The sequence below is a fragment of the Rana temporaria genome, chromosome 4 (assembly GCF_905171775.1).
Source record: "Rana temporaria chromosome 4, aRanTem1.1, whole genome shotgun sequence".
NCBI lineage: Eukaryota > Metazoa > Chordata > Amphibia > Anura > Ranidae > Rana > Rana temporaria.
In genome coordinates this window covers 318,851,872-318,875,321 of record NC_053492.1, presented here as the reverse complement: position 1 = coordinate 318,875,321, position 23,450 = coordinate 318,851,872, and the positions used below count along the sequence as shown (strand labels likewise).

General features: G+C 44.2%; 1 protein-coding gene across 1 annotated transcript in view; it reads right to left on the bottom strand.

Moving 5' to 3' along the window:
* The window catches only part of KIF25 (kinesin family member 25), a 94,638-nt gene that overhangs the window by 43,956 nt on the left and 27,232 nt on the right, over positions 1-23,450 (bottom strand). The window contains exons 5-9 of the mRNA XM_040350673.1: positions 21,563-21,666; positions 14,341-14,426; positions 13,421-13,451; positions 10,557-10,624; positions 756-830 (exon numbers count right to left, since the gene is read on the bottom strand). Of these exons, the coding sequence (XP_040206607.1) occupies positions 756-830; positions 10,557-10,624; positions 13,421-13,451; positions 14,341-14,426; positions 21,563-21,666 (364 nt within the window). The remainder of the gene's footprint in view (positions 1-755; positions 831-10,556; positions 10,625-13,420; positions 13,452-14,340; positions 14,427-21,562; positions 21,667-23,450) is intronic.

Genomic DNA, 23,450 nt, shown 5'->3' with positions numbered 1-23,450 from the left:
TGCCAAGAATCCCATCAGGAAAAACAACGTTTTTTTTCCCTGGCGAAATTCTGGGCCGTGTGTACAGGGCTTGTATCCAAATACATGAACCATTGAAAACACTGAGTACAAAGCAACCAACACAGAAAAGCAATATATGAGTCAAATACTCAATTTCTGTGTGTAAAAGAGCATCCAAGAAGTAACATTTCTTGTTTGAGCTGCAAGTTATTCTCACTATTCAGGTGTTTATATTACATAGCCAAACCTACATAGTTATTTCATTTAAAGAGGAACTGCAGTCTGCTCACATCATTTATAATAAAAGCATCTTTGCCATTCTGAAGCTTCCCTCCAACCACTTTGCATATTATTTTATATATACTGTGATTCTGTGCTTGCCAAATATGATGCAGAAATCTCCCTCCACTGAGGCTGGCTGCATCCATTTTAACTGTGGGCAGCTGAAGCTGCTGTCTGTTGACTTCCTGGATTTACACAGAGGCACAGCTCCAGCTCTGCAGCTTTCATTGGCCCTCTTATGACTCGCCCCCTTCCCTTCCTGGCAAACTCTCATGAAAGTGACAGAGAGAGCTGTGTATGATGTCATAAGCCTAGGCTTTTTACCAGAAAAGAAACAGGAAGTGGGCTGTATAAGGTATTTACTGGCAGAATTTTTTTTTTGTATTATTCAAAGTTAAAGCAACAAGGGCAGAAGATTTAATAAATGGAAAACTGAAAAAATTACTGAAGGTCCACTTTAAACATTTTCTTACCCATCCAGCACAGATGTAATAAGAGGTCGCACTTCTTCAAATACCGCACTTTGAGATTCATTTGGCTTGAACACTCTGTAGGAAAAAAAAAACATTTCACAGTGTTGCTGAGCAAGGTGAATTTAGGGCTGTAAAGGCGTAAATGCTTCACTGTTTAAAGTACAACTTAGGGCAAAACTTTATTTTTTCCCTTTTGGATAGAGCAAGGGAGGGTTATAACCCCTGTTAGTTTTTTTCTGCCATCTGTGTCCCATTTGGGAGGTTCCAATTTTCTTCCTGTCCTATATCTGCAGTAGGAAGTCCCTACAAAGTGAGGGAAACCCCTGGTAGTCACCAGGGTCACCAGAATTAGTGTTCCTTTTGGAGCTATTGTCCCCTCTACTCCTGCTCTGGTGACCACTCAAAATGTGGGACTTTCTTTTACTTTCAATGAAAACAGTCATCAGGAAAAATAGAGAGGGCACATCTCATTAACAATGGCACAAACAGCAATGAAAAAAGGGATTTTTAATACAGCTTACCTGTAAAATCCTTTTTTTGGAGTACATCACGGGACACAGAGCGGCATAATCATTACTATGTGGGTTATATGGAGTACCTTCAGGTGATGGACACTGGCAATCTCAAACAGGAAGTCCCCTCCCTATATAACCCCCTCCCATAGGAGGAGTCCCTCAGTTTTGTAGCAAGCAGTATGCCTCCCAAAATGGTCCCCAAAAGAGGGGTGGGAGCTCTGTGTCCCGTGATGTACTCCAAGAAAAGGATTTTACAGGTAAGCTGTATTAAAAATCCCTTTTTCTTTCTCGTACATCACGGGACACAGAGCGGCATAATCATTACTATGTGGGATGTCCGAAAGCAATGCTTCCATGAGGGGAGGGAGACATCTCAACCAGGAGATCTAATTCAGAAAGTGACCTTTAAATCATAATAAATCCAAATTAAATCCAACAAATAATTAATATGATTAATTTAATTAATTCATTAACTTAACCAAGGGTGCCCCGGATCCCGAGGATCTTAAATTTCAGCCTGCAGCACTACCTGTCCAAAGGCTGCATCGGCCCTTCTTCTCACATCCAATAGGCAAACCTTTGTGAAAGTGTGGACCGATGATCAAATTGCCACCGTGTAAACCTGAGCCATAGAGATCTGGTGGTGTGCTGCCCAGGAGGCGTTCATGGCCCTAGTAGAATGGGCCTCAACTGATAAAAGGAGGGGGCAACCCCTTCAAGCCGTAGGCCTGACTGATTAGCTGCTTAAACCATCTGGCGATGGTAGCTTCAGCTGCCGTTTGACCCTCCTTGGGTTCTTCCGGCAGGATGAACAATGTATCCATCTTCCAAATCTTTTCTGTAGCCCTGAGACAGGCCTTCATGGCCTTGACCAAAACTAAGGCCTGCATCAAGCCTTCTACGTAGGAGTGGGCTTTTGAAAAAAAAGATGGTAGGATCAAATCCTGATTCAAAAAAAAACTGGACCCCACCTTAGGCGGGAAAGACGGATGCGGACGGAGAACCACCCTGTCTTTATGCAGACTGAGGCATGGTTCTTTACAAGACAAGGCTGCCAGCTCTGATACTGTTCTAGCAGGAAATCATAGCAGTCAAACAATACCAACTTCTCAGTCAGTAGTACCAACGGAACCTCTGCCAGAGGGCTGCTTATGCAGAGCTGACAACACAAGATTCAAATCCCACGGATAAACCGGAGACTAGATGGGGAGATTAATGCGTCAGACCCCCTAGAAAAAAAGGTTTTAACCAAAGAGTGCGTGGCCAACGGCCAACACAACCATACCGATAAGGCCGAAATCTGTCCTTAAATAGAACTTCAAGGCCAAAAAAACCTACTACTACTTCTTCTACTCTGTCTGAAGGAAAAAACGCAATACCCTGACAATGGTGTATTTGCGTGGAAGCCATCTCTGGGAATCACACCAGCCTCCATAGGCCCTTCAGACCCTGTAATAGATTACTCTGGAGACTGACCTTCTAACCTCAATCAGAGTAGAAAAATAACTTGGCTAGATAGGCCCTACCCCTGAGGATCAGGGATTCAGCCGCCAAGCCGTCAAATTTAGATGCCGTAAGGCAGGGTGGAGTATCGGACCTTGAGAGAGTAGGTCTGGGCGAAGTGGAAGGGTCCAAGGCTCCCCCACTGACATTCTCAAGATCAGAGAGTACCATGACCTTCGGGGCCATGCTGGGGCTATCAGAATGACTGGCCTGTTCTCCACCCTGATCCTGCGCAGCAGGCGAGGCAGCATCTGTAATGGGGGGAAGGCGTACAGCAGACTGAACGAATGCCAAGGACAAACCAACGCATCGGTTCCGCAGGCCAGAGGGTCCCTTGATCGGGACACGAACTTGTTTAGCTTCCTGTTGAACCTAGATGCCATGATGTCCACATCCGGAAATCCCCATTTCTGGCAGATCTCCTGAAAGATTTGGGGATGGAGAGACCACTCCCCTGAAATCAGCTGTTGGCGACTTAAGAAGTCCGCCTGTAAATTGTCCACCCCTGGGATAAAAATCGCCGAGATGCATGGAACATGCGCTTCTGCCCACCGGAAAATTAAGCTCACTTCCCTTTGGGCGGCTCGACTCTTCGTGCCCCCTTGATGGTTTATATATGCCACTGCCGTGGCATTGTCGGACTGCACTCTCACTGGAGACCCTTGCAGTTTGGACGTCCAGGCTTTTAAGGCTAAGCGTGCCGCTCTGATTTCCAAGACATTGATTGGCAGCCGTCTTTCTGACTCTGCCCAAATCCCCTGCTGGATCTGCCCATCCAAGACTGCTCCCCAGCCCTTCAGGCTGGCATCTGTGGTTATCAACTTCCAGATGATGGGACTGAAAGATTTTCCCTTTAGGAGGTTCCGAGGCTTTAGCCACCAGCAGAGGCTTTGCCGGACCCTTGATGGCAGGGTCAATGGAAGATCCAGGGCTTGTGGTTCTTTGTTCCAGGCTGACAGGATGGTTGTCTGCAGGATTCGCGTGTGCGCCTGAGCATATGGCACCGCCTCGAAGGTGGCCACCATCTTTCCTAGTAAGCTCATGCACAAACGGATAGTGGGCTCTCTTTTACTTAGCACCAACTGGATCAATTCCTTGATCCCCCTGAACTTCTCTAATGGGAGAAACACCCTTTGCTGCTTCGTGTCCAGCAGCATGCCGAGGTATTCCAATCGCTTTGTAGGTAGCAAAGCCGATTTTTCTAGGTTTAGAACCCACCCAAATACCTCGAGGAACTGAACCGTCCGGTTTACTGCTCGAGACAGGTCTGAAGCAGAGTGATCTATGATCAGGAGGTCGTCCAAATAGGCTAGGATCAGGACTCCCTGGGTCCTTAGACTGGCCAAGATGGGGGCCAGGACCTTCGTAAACACACGAGGGGCTGTAGCCAACCCGAAAGGGAGGGCCACAAATTGATAGTGACACCCTGCGACTGCAAAGCGTAGGAACCTTTGATGCCCCTGGAAAATTGGAACATGAAGATATGCGTCCTTTATATCTATCGAGGCCAGAAAATCGTTCGGCTGCAAAGCTGCGGCCGCAGAGCGTATGGATTCCATCCGAAAGGATCGAATCCTCAGGTAAGAGTTTAGAATCTTTAGATCCAGAATGGGCCTTACATCGCCGTTGGGTTTTGGAACGATAAACAGATTGGAGTAGAAGCCAAGCTTGCGCTCCTGAACTGGTACCTCTACGATTACCCCTTGATCTAGAAGATGATCCAAAGCTGTAAGCAAGGCAGCCCTCTTTCCCGACTCGCTTGGAATCCTTGATTCCTGAAAACGTGGAGGGGGAAACTCCCGAAACTCTATCTTGTAGCCAGCCGTCACTAAGGAAAGAACCCACCTGTCGGGGATCTTGGCTTCCCAAACTTTTGCAAAGAATCGAAGCCTTCCCCCCACCCGATTGAGTGGGGGCGCCCCTTCATAAGGCTGACTTGGGAGCTGGTTTAGCTGGTTTGCGGAACCATGGTTTTTTACCCCCAGCGGCCTGCCCCTGCGACTTATTAGCAAAGTTTTGTCGTGCGGGAGGCCGTCGATACTGCCTGGGGCCCGAGAGCCCTGGGGCTGGGGATTGCTGCCGCTTGAACGTAGGACCCCGAAATCTCCTTTTGACTGGTAAAAGAGTACTCTTGCCACTTGATATTGTCTGTATGTATTTATCAAGATCTTCCCCAAAAAGCCTACCTCCGTGAAAAGGAAAGCCTGCTAAAAGCTTTTTACACGGAGTCTCTGCTGACCAATTCTTTAGCCACAAGAGCCGTCGCATATGTACCAGAAACAGCGACAGACGGGACGCCTGTTGGATGGAATCCTTTATGGCATCCACCGCAAAACAGAGAGCTCTAGGGAGGTCGGCCAGATCCTGCGCTTGCTGAGCCGGGAGCTTAATATCTCTTTTGTCTGGTTCTTCAAAGCCTGACAGACGCCTATAGCAGCAACCGCCGGTTGCACGACTGCTCCTGCTGTAGAAAAAGATGCCTTCAAAAGGGTCTCTAACCGCTTATCAACCGGATCCTTGAACATTTGTATGTTCTCTACTGGACAAGTTAAAGACTTGTTTACGCAGGAGACCGCTGCATCCACAGCGGGAAGCACCCATTTCTTCGAAAATTTTCCTCCATGGGGTACAGTACAGAAAACCTCTTAGGAGGCACGAAAATCTTATCGGGCCGGGCCCAATCCTGAAAGATCAGGACTTCCAGCAAGGGGTGGACCGGAAATGCTACGTTACTCAATGGCGCTTTTAAGGAGCCCAGAGAAGATACGGCAGGAATCTGAAGTTCTGGCGAGGGCAGATTAAAAGCCGAGCGGACCATGTCCGTTAAAGACTGTACCCACAGATCCTCTGCCTGAGAAACCGAAAAAGGTTCCTCAATAGTGGATTCCTCAATATCAGAACCTTCTAGGAACTGCTCCGTTTGGTCCTCCTGAGATTCTAACTCCTCTGGGGAGAGAACCTCAGCATCAGCGGAGACCAACTTAGGGGACGGAGACCTGGTCCGTTTTTTGCCTGCAAGAGAACTAGAAAAAAGGGTAGATAGTCGCTGTTCTAACCCCTGCAGGGAGACAGCTAACATATCCTGCGTGACAAACACTGGGTCAGGCAGAATGGGGCCAGCCACAGCACCCACCACACCTAATGGCTCCTCAAAGGCGGCAACATCTAGATTTTCGGGAGAGGACGGAACCGGCATAGTCTGATTAAGATCCTCAGAACTAGAGGGGGAACCCTTCTGCTTCTTTGTACTTTTAGCATTCTTAGTCCCCAAACCTTTAGGGCCCATGATACAAAATTGAGGCACTCCGCTAACAACACCTGACTGTTGTAGCAAGGAGAAAAAAAATATATGTAGCTTAAGGTAGAAAAAAACCTTATAAGCCAATGAAAAGGTAGTGCACACCCTTTTCCCTGAGGAAATAATCTTTATATTATAATCCTCCCTTTTTTTTTTTTTTTTTTTGTTTTTCCCCTTTATTTATTTTTTTTTATTTTTTTTTTTTTATATTATATATTCCTTTTTTTTTTGCACCTTTAAACAGACTGTGTGAGTGCCAACTGCTGCCAAAAACCTTAGGCTAAAAATAGAGAAAATCAGGGGAAAAATCTCCTATTTCTCCAACAAAAGTCAGTGAGGAGCTTAGCTCCAGACCTAAAAAGGTCGTATACCGCCACTAGGTGTCACCCTGCCGCTCTGTGTCCTGCTCTGCATCGCTCTTGCGTCCCTCCGGTCAGCAGACGAATCCTACACTGACCGGAGGAACAAGCTGCTGCGGCTATACAGCGAGGGGGAATGCCCCCTACGTCCCGCCGACGTCACTACGCTCCCCGCCCCCAACGCGCACATCCATATCATGCGCGCGCGCACACGCGCGCGCGCGTCCCAGGAGGAACATGAGGAGGGGAGCAGCACGCCGGCGGCGCCAGGACACCCGGAGACCTCCGCTACAGAGCCGCAGGGGGAGCACCCAATACAGGTAGGCCCTGGCCTTATTAAGCCGGGAAATAACGGGGGGTGGGCTTGCCCTGCTAGTCCTAGAACCAGGCCACTAGCTCCTACCCCCCAAAACCCATGCGGGGCAGCCACATAGCAACACAGTCAGAGGGGGGATCCACTAGTATAGAACAAGGGGAGGTAACCATCCTGTCTGGCAGACATAGTGGAAACAATTGCCTATGCAGAGCATCCCAGGCTAACCCAACTAGGCTTCCCCCCGAGGGACCTGCTGACGAACCAAGTTCCGCAGGCCCCTCTCTTACCTGCTCCACGCTGAAGGGTATTGCAAACGCAAGAGGCCCAATCTTCCCCCATCTCCGTGGGTTCTGTACCAGACCTTCAGGGACCCGGGTCCTGTGCAGGAACCACACTGCCCTGGACCTATACAGCACCCTGGCAACAGCACCTTTTGGACTTTAGAAAGTTCAAAGTTCTGGGCCCAGGGTCCAGCCCTCCGAAGAGAGGCATTATAGGCTAAACCCCACGACTTGGGGCCCGGGTACTGTCCACTTTGGCTCTGAGGCACCTTGGACAGATCCGGTATAGTCTACCTAGTCCCAAGGACATGGAGGCAAACTAATTCGTGACCAACACCTAAGACACTGGCGAAAAAACTGAGGGACTCCTCCTATGGGAGGGGGTTATATAGGGAGGGGACTTCCTGTTTGAGATTGCCAGTGTCCATCACCTGAAGGTACTCCATATAACCCACATAGTAATGATTATGCCGCTCTGTGTCCCGTGATGTACGAGAAAGAAACATAGCAGATTTCTAAACTCTAAATAGAAAAAAGTTTTGCCTTCAGTCAAGGCTGGGACAAGGGGTGGCTAGGAGGGAAGCTGCCCTGGGCACTGTGGTATCATGTGAGGATGGATGGGGCACCACAAGGAGGTTGGGGATTTGTGGGGAGGGTTACTTGTTCTAGGAGGGGAAATTTGGGAAGATGTGCTAGGAGTGGTGATTTCAGGGGGTTGGTGTTGGGGGGGGATGATTTGTGCTAGGAGGGGGAATTTTGGGGGGGGTTTGTGCTGGTAAAGGTAATATGTAAGGGGGGAGAGAATTTTTTTGGGAGGGGATTTGTGCTAGCAGGGATTATTGAGGGAATTTGTGCTGGCAGGGGAAATTTGGGGGGATTTGTGCTAGGATGAGGGATTGAGGAGAATTTGTGCTGAAAGGGGGCATTTGGAGTGGGGGGAAGAGGATTTGTGCTCAGATGAGAAATTTGAGGGGTAGAGGATTTGTACTTGGAGGGGGGGATTTTTTTCAGGAGGGTGTATTTGTACTGGGGGCAAATGGGGAATGAGAGGATTTGACCTGGGGGGGTTGGGGGCAAAGATTCATGCTGGGAATGGGATTTCAGAAGGGGGAGGATTTGTATTGGGAGAAGGGGGACTTTATGTATTCTTAAAAGGTAGGCATGCAGATTAGTGCTCCATTACAATTTTTTTTATTTTTGGAGGGAGGGGGAGTTTTGCTGACACATAATGCTCATACATCTTAGGGGGGGGCAATTTTGCATGTTTTCCCCGGGCTCTAGTGTCCCGGGACTGCCTTGAGTTATGCTTTAATGACTATGCTATGTATACACTGTGCGTGCATGAGTTAGTTACTGCTTGAGGCCGGGTTCACACATGTGTGTCTGTGGGTTTGTGCTTTGGGCCTGGTGCGTGTCTGATTAAGGTCAGAATTTTTACCTGAATTTGCACCTGTACCGGACCCAAACACACACTGGACCCTTTTTCAATAAAGACCGTGGATGCCCCTGAAAACTCATCTCTTCAGGGAAGCCTATCACGTCCCAAATAATCTTTTACCACTTCCATCAGCTCATTCTACACAGTTACAACCATTTGTACAACCTGCCCCACCCTATTAGATTGTAAGCTCTTCTGAGCAGGATCCTCTTAATTCTCTTGTATTTTATTGTACTATAACTGTATTGTCTCCCTTTTATATTGTAAAGTGCTGCATAAACTGTTGGCACTACTGTATATAAATCCTGTATAATAATAATAATTACAAATGTAAGATTGTTATGTACTTGTCACTGAGGAGTGCTCTGCTAAGAAACCCTTTCTATCAGTGGTGTGCATAAGTCTGTCACACTGATCCTGGGGCCCTTTACTCCCATCATGAGGCCATTTATTATGGTCCCACAGCAGGACCCTTCACATGTTCTGCAGTGGGCCCCCTTCTTGCCGTCTTGCCAGGGGCGTTGCTAGGTGGCAAAAAGACCAGGGGCTTCAGCCCGAAGTCGCCACCGGGGGGGGGGGGGGGGGGTCCGGGGTGGTCGTGGCAGTGGGTAAGCTCACTTGCTGCCTGGCTTACCAGTGCCCATCAATGACCACTAAACTCACTTACCTGACACACTGACCTACCTGACCTCACCTACCTGACATACATACACACACCTCACCTACCTCACATACACTGACTACACCTACCTGACATACATAGACCTACCTGACATACACTGACCTCACCTACCTGACATACATAGACCTACCTGACATACACTGACCTCACCTACCTGACATACATAGACCTACCTGACATGCATGGACCTACCTGACATACACTGACCTCACCTATCTGACATACATGGACCTACCTGACATGCATGGACCTACCTGACATACACTGACCTCACCTACCTGACATACATGGACCTACCTGACATACACTGACCTCACCTACCTGACCCCACCTACCTGATATACACTGACTTCACCTACCTGACATACATGGACCTACCTGACATACACTGACCTCACCTACCTGACATACATGGATCTACCTGACATACACAATGACTTCACCTACCTGACATACATGTAACATTGACCTACCTGACATACACAATGACTTCACCTACCTGACATACACCCATCATGTGTCACGGCAGCCAGCCAGCCAGAAAGGAGGGGAGGAGAGGAGGAGAGGAGAGCCGCCCGCCTGAGCCGGGATCTTTACAGTGCATGGTGTAGAAGAGGCTTGTAATTGCCACCTTCTGGAGCATGCGGCACCTATGATGGACGTCACACATCCCGCGGTCCTGGCATTGGACCTGTGGGACGTTCATCATAGGAGCTGCAGGCTCCAGAAGGCGGCACTTGCAGTATCACTCGGCGCCGTTCCTAATAATAGTGGTCCCTGTTCGGCGGCGGCCAGCGGTGCTCGGGGCTGTCAATTGGATGCAGCCTTCCTGACACTCTGGGCTTTTCAGGGACCCATTCGGGGCTCCGGCCCCCCTAGCCACACCCTCCAGACGCCCCTGCGTCTTGCCCTCCCCCAAGGTGGCAGAACACCAAGGCCAGGTCGCAAATGCAACCTTTGCAGCTCTGGTAGTTCCACCACTGGTGTCAGTAGTTTTTATTTTTGTTATTTTTCTGGGAGCAGCGGGGATAGCATATAGAGGAATAATACCCTACATTTTCCTCCTACAACTGCTGAATGCCTGCAGGAGGGAGAGGAGAAGTGGGCTTTCATAGGCTGCAGGAGAAAAATGGAAAACTGGATGCCTTCAGGTCCTCTTTATATATATATATATATATATATATATATATATATATATATATATATATATATAATTTTTATTTATTTTTTGACATGTTCGTGTTATATTTTGCACTTGGATGTTATACAACTGGATAAAACACAAACGGTGTCTGTCTTCATTTCAGGCTGCAAAGTGACAAAATGTAATTATTTTAAAGAGGGGGATTCTTTTTTATACCCACTGCATCTACCATACAATAAAATAACTGATGATTTTGAATTTATACCTTTCAAAATGAAATATTTTATCCACAGCTGGTTGGCCTGGTCGTTTGCATTTTAGCGAAACTGTTTCCTATTTATAAAGCAAATATTACATTAATAAATACAATGCATTATTTAGAAAGCACATTAAATGTATTACATGAAAAAGGAAACACCATTTTATCCTAAAATAATAATAATAATAATAATAATAATAATAATAATAATAATAATACATAATGTAACCCAGCTGGCAAAAAAAAATGGCAGAGCGCACCTCTCATTCTATGGAATTTTAACAATGCACAAATCATTGTTTACATTGTAGTTTTTTTATGTAGAAAGAAATCTGTCAGATTTAATACAATTACATACAATTCATAATTACTTAAAGTGTATGTACATTCCTAATGTTTTTTATAGTATGTGGAAGGATTAGAGCCCCTGTCAGGTTTTACTTCTATCTGGTAAAGTGTCACAGAGATTTTCACTTATTTACTGTTCTAATGACAGTTATTTCACAAGCCAGAAAGTGAAAATATGCAACTCAGAGGGCAATAAAAAAAATTGTATTAGTTGAATATGGTAGACAAGGACTGCAGACAACATTTATTTCCATATTTTTACATTACAAAGGGGTGAATTTACTAAAGTGAAATAGATTGTGCACTTTGCAAGTGCAGTTGCACAATATTTCCCCAGAGCTTATTGAATGTGGTGAAGTTCTGCTGATTTCCATCACCCAATCATGTGAAATGCGCATGATTGGGTATTATTTTTAAAGTAAAACTATACTACATTCTCTAATCCATGGCTCATTCACATGGGGGGCAGGATACGGGGGCCCCTTTCATAAAGGGGGCTTTCAGATTCCAATAAGCCCCCACAACCACCGGACAGGGTTGTGGGGGAAGAGGTCCTTGTCCCCATCAATAAAGCACCTCCCATGTTGAGGGCCTAGTATGGTTCAGGAGGGTGTGGGGGGGGGGGGGTGCTCGCTCGTCCCCTCTCTTTACTTTCCTGACATATGGTGTGGGGGTCCCCTCCAAATCCATACCAGACCCATTTAAAAAAAAAAAATTGCTGGCAAATATTTTATTACATTCAGGCTTCTTGGCCCACTCCTTAGCAACCAGCTATATACAGTGTGTTTACAGGGTGTCTAAAGAGAAAAAAATGCATCAAAAACAAGGTGTTAAAAACACAAATGTGCCTGAAAAATTCATCAAGTGCAGCCCGCATAGATGTCAACCTAGACTTATAGTGTTGTAGTATTTTATCAATTTCATTTATTAACCACTTGAGACCCGCGCTATTGACAAAAGACGTCAACAGCGCGGCTCTCAGGTGCCAACTGGACGTCTTTGGACGTCATTTAAAGTGCATTACCCGCATGCCTCTGGGGGGCGCGCAGCGGGTAAACACTGTCCTGGCGCATCGCTGGGAAGCCGATGCGTGTACCTGGCAGCCGCGATGTCCGCCGGGTACACGCGATCGTCGGGAACACAGCAGGGACGTGGAGCTCTGTGTGTAAACACAGAGCTCCACGTGCTGTCAGAGGAGAGGAGACCGATCTGTGTCCCTTGTACATAGGGACACAGCATCGGTCACCTCCCCCAGTCACCCCCCTCCCCCTACACAGTTAGAACACACCTAGGATACACATTTAACCCCATCCTCACCCCCTAGTGTTAACCCCTTCACTGCCAGTCACATTTATACAGTAATTAGTGCATTTTTATAGCACTGATCGCTGTATAAATGTGAATGGTCCCAAATTTGTGTCAAAAGTGTCCGATACGTCTGTCGCAATATCGCAGTCCCAATAAAAATCGCAGATCGCCGCCATTACTAGTAAAAAAAAAATTATAAAAAAAAATCATAATTCTGTCTCCTATTTTGTAGGCGCTATAACTTTTGCGCAAACCAGTCGCTTATTGCGATTTTTTTTCTACAAAAATACGTCGAAAAATACGTATCGGCCTTAACTGAGAAAAAAAATATTAAAAAAAAAAAAAAAAATTGGGATATTTATAATAGCAACAAGTAAAACAAATATATATATTTTTTTAAATTGTCGCTCTTTTTTTGTTTATAGCGCAAAAAATAAAAACCGCAGATCAAATACCACCAAAATAAAGCTCTATTTGTGGGGAAAAAAGGACGTCAATTTTGTTTGGGAGCTACGTCGCACGACCGCGCAAATGTCAGTTAAAGCGACGCAGTGCCGGAAGCTGAAATTTCGCCTGGGCACGAAGGGGGTTTATGTGCCCAGTAAGCAAGTGGTTAAATGTATTGCTTATATTGTATGTATTAACTATTTTCATTCTTTATTTAAAGGGAGAGCAAAGCAAAATCTGTTTTCTTAAATATATTTTAGGTATAAATTTGTTGCCAGCAGACACAGGGCCAATGGGGGTCAAGAAGGGAGGAGAATTCTGCAGGCGTAAGCTAAGGAGCAGAATCCGGAAAGTCAGGGCCACAGTCACAATCAAATTACCAGTGCACAGGGTGCCAAGGCTGCTGAGACCAAAGGGGAGCTAAATGGAGGCGTGTTTCCAGAGCAACAGGATGCTGAGTGGCAAAGCTGCTTGAGTCAGCAGAGATGCCCCAGAAAGCCGCATGATCTTTACACTTTGTTACTGCAAGCATTTGACTTTCTGACCTTGCAGACCCAAAAGTATGGAATACCTGGAACAACCAGGAAGCAGAAAAGTGGCATTTTTTAAAGACATGGGCCACTGAAAAAGTAAATATATATGAATATTTTTTACAGGACCAGACAATTTTTTTTATAAGTAACTATGTGGTGACAGGGTCATTTTATGTTTCACATTAGTTCCAGCCCAATGTATCCATTGCACAGTAAGTTGTATCAGATACTTACATCATCCAAGGCAAATGTAACTACTGTGGAGCTTTCATGCATTGTCAAGGAAAAGAAAGAGTGACCATTAGGACACAATATTATATACTGTACAGTAGGCAAAAATAAATAAAAGCAAAATGTTTTTAAATATATCTATCTATCTATCTATATATATATATATATATATATATATATATATATATATATATATATATATATATGTATATATACACACAGTATCTGACGAAATTGTGTACATCCCTCACATTTTTGTAAATATTTTATTATAACTTTTTAATGTGACAACACTGAAGAAATTACACTTTGCTACAATGTAAGTGTAGCACCCTCCACCTTTAGATAGGTGCTAGAGTAGTGGGTTTTTGTGTATACTGCCAGTGCAGGTACATTTAGGCAGGGCTAGCTGTGAGCTAGGTCTGTTTGTTTTGATCTGAAAACCCTCTTTCTGGGGGAGGGGGGTTGTACCTAGGGCCTGGAGCTCGGGAGCTGAGGGGAGCCTCTCTCTACACGGTCATTGAGAGGTGTTTTGGTACAGGAGCAAGAAAGAGAACAGTTGGGAGCACTGCCAGGCAAGTCCAAGATTTCATTGAGCCTCAAAGATGCTGCTAGCAGGACTTTTTTATCGTCCTGCCAATGCATCGCTCCAGTGTGAAAGTCCTCGGGCTTTCACATTGAAGTGAAAGGAGCCGCTATTTCAGGGCGCTTTGCAGGCGCTAATTTTAGCGTTATAGCGCCTGCAAAGCGCCTCAGAGTGAAAGGGGTCTTATACAAGCTGTACACTCACTACTTTACATTTACAAGTGTCATTCCTTGTCAGTGTTGTCACATGAAAAGATATAATAAGATATTTACATAAAAATGAGGGGCGTGCTCACTTTTGTGAGATACTGTATCAATATATATAATTAAATTGTTACCTTTCCTGCTGGTTTAATAACTTTTGTCTATTAATGGGTAGGCATGGACGTATTCTGCAATGAACTCGAATATTTCCCTTAAGTTCCTAAAAAAAAAGAAAAAAAGAAAATCTGCATTTACTATTGGCAATTCTTTTCTGTTTAGCAAATTTTCTGTATGTACTGGCTTCCATTCAAACATTGCCATGCATCTTTAACATCATTTGATTCTCTGAAAATCAGCAAAAAATGTATTGATGATGATGATGCCAAATATACTATAAATAAAACAAACTACAATATGATCATTTTAGTATTGTTGATATAACATTTTAACAAGGTTTAATGGTGGCCATTTATTACTATATATTCGTTTCTAGTCTGACAAACAAAGCTGTATGGAAATGTTATGTTGTTCCTTGTTTCTGAAGGCTTTGCTTCACTTTCGTAGTCCAACAACATGCTAATGTAAGAGCCTTCTTAAAAGAAGACAATTAGATATGTACAAGAGCAGAAGCTGCCAGCTAACAACCATTTGTTATATTATCAAAGGCAGTTAATGCATACAAAAATTAAAGCAAACTGCAAGCTTTAGACATCCTTTTATGTTAGATTGATTTTAACACAATAGTTCTGTTTTTTTATATTTTTCATTGTGGACTATGAACATTTTTTTGGTCATTTTTGCAAGGATGCAAATTTCCAACACACAACGAGATCATGTTTGTGTTAACCCAACAGTTGTACATCTCTACAATGATTCTGTGCACACCATTGGGCAAGTTCATATCTAGTTATGCACACAACATATACTGGGCCAGATTCAGGAACATCAGCGGATCTTTGGTCCGGCGCAGTGCATCTTTTTTACACTGCGCCGGAGCAGCGCAGAGAGGCATGCTAGTGATTCAGGAAACTTTTTTCCTGTCTCTTGCCCCAGCGTGGCGGATTTTACACGGCGTAAGGCGGCGTAGCGCGGCGTAAGGCGGGGTAGAATAAAATGGGTGGCTCCCTATGCTAATGAAGCGGGGAGCGTGGCGCAGGGGTCACGCCGGGGCGCATCTTAGACCGCACATGCTCAGTGACATCCAGGGGTAAATGCCCCAATCTGCACATGCTCAGAACTGCGCCCCGGCGTGATCCCTGAGCTACGCCGACCCACTACCAAAGCCCAGTCCATAAATCAGCCCAGACTTCCGCCCTGCAGGTGCAAATGTACAGAAGCTTTTTTTTTCCAAGCTAGGTCGTTTGCATTGTGGTGGGGCAGTTATGGCTGATGAGGAATCCTCAGGTGGGCGGATGACCAATTTCAGCCCAGAGGAGAGGGCTGTAATTATTGAGGGCCTCTCCCAACATGGGGACCGCCTCTATGTGTTGTCCAGCAAGTGTTGTTGCTCAGTTCGTTTGTAACGCTGCTGCTTTAGCTGCTCTCCAGCTGACCTCTGCAAGTTTGGTGTAAAGTTACCCCTGCTTTATAAAGGGTAACTTTCCGCTGCAAACCAGAGTTACACGCACCGGGAGTAGCCTGCGCCGGCAATTCGTAATTTGCTGAATCGGACCAACTCCCTCATTTGCATATTTAAAATAGAAAAACCAGGGCCGCGCTAGTTCAGACCAGCGTAAATGGGCGCCCACGCCGCACCGGCGTGGAAAGGTCCAAACGAAAAAAAAAAATCTACGTTACGCCGTAATATTGTTTGCTGAATACGGCGCGGAGATACGCCGGCGCAAATTGGCATTTACGCCGCGCATCTCAGTCTACACCGGCGGAAATTGTTCCTGAATCTACCCCACTGTATCTAAGTGAATAAAGTACAATGTGAGTATTCACTTAGGCAAATAAGGTTTTCAGTTTAAATACCCAATTTATCTGCCAGGGACAGTGATAAAAAAAATAAGATTTCCACTGGCATGCTTAAATGAAATGCTCACAACTTTTTCTCATTTACTAAGCTCCACGAACATTCATTTTGCTAAATAAACAGCTTCCAACCAGCACTAGAAAATATGCACACAGCACTGGTAAATTCGAAAAAAAAAAATGTGGAGCCTTTAATAAAAAGGTGACTTAAGCCCCGTACACACGATCGGAATTTCCGATGGAAAAAGTCAGACGGACTTTTTCCATCGGAAATTCCGACCGTGTGAATGCCCCATTGGAGTAATTCTATCGGAAATTCCGATGAATTCCATCTGGGTTTAGATAGTTCTCTTTTACTCCCATGGAATTCCGTCGGAATTTCTATGTGATTTTGGTCAGACAAAGGACCAATCGTGTGTACGGGGCTTTAGAAACTTCTTAGCTTGTCCAGGTGGTTTGTGAATGTTTAGATTAAACTTCCTGGCGATGGCTAAAACATTCAATAAACAATCAGTGCAAAATAACAGTCCTTCAAATTACATCTTCAGGTGAAGACAGAGATCATTGTGCTTAAAATGATTAAATCGGGTATTTCAATCTGTCCTTTTCAGGCAAAGCCTTTGGCTAAGTCCAGCATAGGTTTTTTTTGCTTTAAGAGTTATCATTGGAATTGTGATTATGACTAGTCTCTGGTTTGAGGTAACTATAAGTGAGAGTGTATATTCTGTATTATTTACTCATACCATATAAGCTAGAAAATGGCACCATTTTGGTTCACGTAAAATACTTTTATACTCTTGATCTACTCTGCTTTGTCTACTTTATTCCCTGTGTGAAGTTAAAAACACAGATGTTCAGGTGCTATATGTGATAGTTTGCTAAATGAGTGTTTATGATAAGTGTCGTTCCATCTCTTTTTTTGAAGTCTTTTTTCCCAAGTCTAATGCTGCGTAAAACACGACTGTTTTTCGCAATGTGAATTTTTTTTAATTTTTTTTATGTCATTAAAAACTATCGTGTGTGGGCTCCAGAGCATTTTTCGTGATGTTAAAAATGGGCATTAAAAATTTAGAACATGCTCTAAATTTTAATGTTTAAATGTTTAACGTAGTAAAAAATGGTCGTGTGTGGGCTTTAACGACATGAAAATAACATGCATGTTCAGAAGCAAGTTATGAGACGGGAGCGCTCGTTCTGGTAAAACTGGTGTTCATAATGGAGATAGCACATTCATCACGCTGTAACAGACTGAAAATCGCGAATCGTCTCTCACCAAACTTTTACTAACACGAAATCAGCAAAAGCAGCCCCAAGGGTGGCGCCATCCGAATGGTACTTCCCCTTTATAGTGCCGTTGTACGTCACCGCGCTTTGCTAGAGCATTTTTTTTCACGATCGTGTGTAGGCAAGGCCAGCTTAACAATAAGACCATTCTAGACCATTAAAAATGGTCGTGTGTACGCGGCATTACAATTCTTTCACTGTTTATAGTTGAGTAATGAATATTAGCAAGACTGAAGGTTTTGCTGGGAGTACCAGTTCCAGGATGAATTAACTTCCCCTTATAGGTTCTTTAGTGTGACGCCCCACTACTCTCTTCTAATGGTGCTCAGTTTGAGATAACAGGAATCTTCCTACAAGACAGATCTGAAGCTATTGTATGGATTGTTTTCTTCACTGATATGCAATATCAATATGCAATGTATTTATTGCATATATTGTACTGTAAACAAATGTTACGTATTACTAAAATACACTTATTGAATTAATACATTTATTGAATTAATAAAAATTCTGAATACTGGGATTCTAAAGAAGAAAAATGTGCACAACTAAATCAAAATAATCTTTTGAGGCCTAACAAATATGTTATGTTGGGCATTGAAGAACTATGTATGTGAATCCACCAAAGGGGGCCATTGAAAGTTGCCAATCCCAGTATTGATATAACAAGAAATCAGATATCCCCAAAGTGAGAGTTAGGGACTTTAAAGGCAAAAAAAAAAAAAAAAAAATATTCAAGATGAACTGCAATGCCCATAGCACATTCGATTCAACAAAAAACAATGTCACATGTGTCTCCAGGTACTGTGTCAGCTAGTATGATGTGACAGTAGAGAAATATACTCCAAAATGCCGTGGGGAGTATGGATAAAAGATAGCCACTTTGCTATATATAGGTCTTATTTACTTTAGCTGGGGCAGATGTACAAAGGATCTTGCTATGTACTAGCCCAGAAGTGGATATATGTCCTTACACGGCAGAATTGTGGTATCAAGAGACAGCCGATGGCTGTCTCTTGATAACACAATTCTGCCATGTAAGGACACTTTGGAATATATCCACTTCTTGGATAGTACATAGCAAGATCCTTTGTACATCTGCCCCAGCTAAACTAAATAAGACCTATATATAGCAAAGTGGTTGTCTTTTATCCATACTTCCCATGGAATTTTGGAGTATCTTTCTCTACTGTCACATTATATTTGCTGACCTGGAGACACATAACCAACTGACCCTCAACAGTCCAGAAACGTGTTGGGTAGAATACTGACACCCAATATGCACTAAACGTTTCAACATTGTATATTGTTGTTTTTATTAAACATATTGGGCCAGATTCACGTAGAATTCCGGCGGCGTAACGTATCCCATTTACGTTACACCGCCGCAAATTTTCAGCGCAAGTGCTTGATTCACAAAGCACTTGCCTGGAAACTTGCGGCGGCGTAACGTAAATCCGTCCGGCGCAAGCCCGCCTAATTCAAATGGGGCATGTATCATTTAAATTAGGCGTGTTCCCGCGCCGAATGTACTGCGCATGCTCCGTTTTGTAATTTCCCGCCGTGCTTTGCGCAAAAAGATGACGTTGCACTGCCGTAATTTTTTGAACAGCGACGTGCGTTACGTCCTTTCCTATTCCCGTACGACTTACGCAAAAAAAAATGTAGAATTCGACGCGGGAACGACGGCCATACTTTAACATGGCTAGTCTAAATATAAGCCATTGAAATAGCATGCGTAACTTTACGACGGGAAAAGCCGACGTAAGAGAATGCGACGAGCGCGCGTAGCTTCGTGGATCGCCGTAAACAGCTAATTAGCATACCCAACGTGGAAAACTACGCGAACTCCACCCAGCGGGCACCAAAGTTTTGCATCCTAAGATCCGAAGGCGTACGAAGCCGTACGCCTGTCGGATCTTAGCCAAATGCCGTCGTATCTTTGTTTGAGAATTCGCCGGAGTATCAGTACTCTCACTGTGAATCTGGCCCATTGTCGGTGTTATTCACACCTTATCAATTTTTATATTCTTTATTAAATATTTTTTTTGTTGCCTTTAAAGTCCCTAACTCTCACTTTGGGGATATCGGCATTGAAGAACTATGTTCATCATTTTGCTACCAACTGCCTTTTCTGAACCAAATAAATGCATAATAATATACTATGGGGGCCAGATTTGTCATACGTGATAGTCAGCCTGTATCTATAAGCAGCATCTCCTTTTCCCCCATTATCAGTAAAAATGACTGATAAGCTTATTTACATGATATCACAATGTGCCAGATTCACAAAAGAGATACGACGGCGTATCTCCTGATATGCCGTCGTATCTCTGTTTCTATCTATTCATAGAATCAGTTACGCATAGATATCCATAAGATCCGACAGGTGTAATTGTTTTACACTGTCGTATCTTAGGATGCAGTACCGCGGCCGCCGCTAGTCTAGTGGATTTTCGCGTTCGCTACGTCGCCGCTAGTCTAGTTTCCCGTCGCAAAGTTAGTTGTCGTTTTTGGTGCCTTAACTTTACACAGCAATCGTAAATTCTTAGCCAGGTTAGAACAAATAAAATAAGGAAATGTGGTAAGGAGGAGATGCTAACAGAAGGTGTCACAGAGTCACCTGCAGGGATGACACCGAAGCACAAATCTGGTGTGTGAGCTTGCAGAGCATTGCACCAGCAGACACTGGCTACAGCTTTGGGCCCATACCTCTGTATAGGCTTTCTGTTTGAAAGCTGTAGGAAGAGTCAATGAACTATGAGAGAGCTTGCAGTTCACTGAGAACTAGAAATAGAAGATGAAAATTGGAGTTTATTCAATCAGAGATTCCTGTGCATAAAAGACGTGGCTGAGTGGAGCCCTGCACAGTTGCAACCCATGCTTGCTGTCCCGGGTGGGGGGTGTGAGTACTGGTTCATAATAACATAATAACATTTTACATGGTAAACCCTAAATATGGGTGCATGTAACATGTTACTAAAGGTGAACTTGGCCTTTAAGTAACCAAACAAAAAGCATTGCACATCTTTGATGCGGCACTAACTCAATGCTCTAATCTCAGTTTAAAGTGGTTGTAAACTCTGTACAACCACTTATCTACAGGTAAGCCTATATCAAGGCTTACCTGTAGGTGCTGGAAAGATCTCCTAAACCTTCATGGTTTAGGAGATATTTACAATATACGGGTGCGCTGACATCATTGGCGCATTCATGCACTTTAGAAAGGGCACGATCATGCCGTTTCTAAGGGGATCATGCCGTGACTGGCGGCTCCTACGGGAGTGACTCCGGCCAGTCACAAAGCCGGAGTCCGCGGCCCACGGAAGGAAGAAGGGTGAAGATGGATGCTTCCAGCCAGCAGGGACAGCGGTGACATCACAGGCTTCATTTTAAGTGACACATAACGGGCTACTATGTGATGCATAGTAGCCTATTATACTTTACCTTTGTAGGGAAATAAAGAGGAAGTAAAACCCATCTGAGTTTTATTCCTCTTTAAGCACGGTTGATTATGATCAACAGGTGTGAATTTGTGAGCAAGCCGCAATGCTGTGGAACATTTAGCAGATGGCAGAGGTGAGTTTGTAGAAATATAATTTCAAAATCTGGCCAAAGATGGCTCTTCCCGCTCCAGAGAAGTTGATCTAATGAGAAGTTTCTCTCAAACGGGGATGTTAGAAAATTTATGTTTCATCAGTTTATTCTGACAATGGAGGAGTTCCCACTGTCAGAATACAACAGCACAGCACTATCTAATTATTACCATTTTGATTTTTGTTTAAACCCCATGCAACTGTATACGCCTTTGGACAAGAACAATTTCTATCTTTTTTTGGGACAGACAACGTCAAACATAATTTTTTTTTAATAAAACATTTCTAGTTTGATAAGAGTTAGTTTTTAGTGTTACTGTAGATTAGAGGTTCAAATGTTATCTTGTGTTTATCTTCTTTATAATGATGCTGAGTTTTGTTTTTTAGTGACCTCGTAACCCCAAAAGTGTACAACTTGCTGCAATAATAACTAACTAATAATAGCACCATTCTATGACTAAAACATTTCTGCAAAATACAAGATTTTAAACCAACTACCTACTATTAAGTTATTGTGCATTATCTTCCTCCTCTCCTTTTCAGTATTGTACTTTTCATTAACTTCCCTCAAAGATCTTTCAAGCATTAGCACTTTTTCAGTCATACCTAAAAATAAAAAATAAATGAAATCAACCATAAAATGGCCTAGACAAAACAACACAACTTTGATCAGGGCATTGAAATCACTGTATTATTAATTTACAATGATGACAGTGCAGGTAAGCAGACATCAAGAAGGTAGAAGGCAGACTGCCTCCCCTGTGTATCTATCACTCTCAGTACCATCATGGGGCCCCCAATTTCGGGCAGCGTGGGCTCAAGGTCCAGCTGCTTTGGGGAAAGTGCAGGGGCCCGCCATGCAGCTGGGGCCCCTGGGCAGTGCCCAGGTGTGCCCTCTCATTAAGACAGCCCTGGACACGTCACAGGAAGCACCCTCGTGGCTAACAGTGGATAGAATTAGAAATAGACTTGATAAACTTAACATTAACCACTTAAGGTACGGACCATTTTGTTGCTATCAGGCCAAATTTTTGCGATTCTGCACTGCGTCGCTTTAACTGATAATTGCGCGGTCGTGCGACGTGGCTCCCAAACAAAATTGGCGTCCTTTTTTTCTCACAAATATAGCTTTCTTTTGGTGGCATTTGATCACCTGCGGTTTTTATTTTTTGCGCTATAAACGAAAATAGAGCGACAATTTAGAAAAAAATGCAATATTTTTTTACTTTTTGCTATAATAAATCTCCCCAAAAAATATATGAAATAAATGTTTTCCTTAGTTTAGTCCGATATGTATTCTTCTACATATTTTTGGTAAAAAAACAATCACAATAAGCATTTATTGATTGGTTTGGGCAAAAGTTATAGCGTCTACAAATTAGGGGATAGTTTTATGCCATTTTTATTAATATTTTTTTTTACTAGTAATGGCGGCGATCAGCGATTTTTTTCATGACTGCGACATTATGGCGGACACATGGGACACTTTTGACACTATTTTGGGACCATTGTCATTTTCACAGAGATCAGTGCTATAAAAATGCACTGATTACTGTGGAAATGACATTGGATGTGAAGGGGTTAACCTGTAGGGGGAGCTGAAGGGGTTAAGTGTTTCCTAGGGAGTGATTACTACTGTGTGGGGGCGTGGCTTGGTGTGTGACGTCACTGATCGTCGTTCCCTATGACAGGGAACAGACGATCAGTGACACTCAGGCCCCGTACACACGTCCGAGGAACTCGACGTGCCAAACACATCGAGTTCCTCGTCGAGTTCAGTGTGGAAGCCGCCGAGATCTCGGCGGGCCGACTTTCCTCATTGAACAACGAGGAAATAGAGAACATGTTCTCTTTTCCTCGCTGAATAGTGTACACACGACCGAGTTTCTCGGCAGAATCCAGCTCCGACCGAGTTTCTGGCTGAATTCTGCCGAGAAACTCGGTCGTGTGTATGGGGCCTCACACTAGGAAGAATGGGGAAAGGTTTGTTTACACTTACCTCTCCCCGTTCTTCATCTCTGTGACCCAATCGCGGGACACCAGCGGCGATTGCGTCCGCGGGTCCCGCAGGCGTGGTTTACGGAGCTCAGGACCAAGACGCGAGCGTATCGCCGGCAGCGCGTGACCCAGGGCTGGGCTCTTAAAGGGCAACGTACCTGTACGTGATAGTGCCCAGTCATGCCATTCTGACGATGTAAATTGGCGTGAGGCGGTCTTTAAGGGGTTAATAAATCACCGGGACTAGATGGCTTGCACCTGAGGGTCCTTAATGAACTCAGTCAAGTAATTGCCAGACCATTGTTTCTCATTTTTATGAACAGTCTACTGACTGGAATGGTACCAGCAGATTGGAGAAAAGCCAATGTAGCACCAATATTTAACCTCCCTGG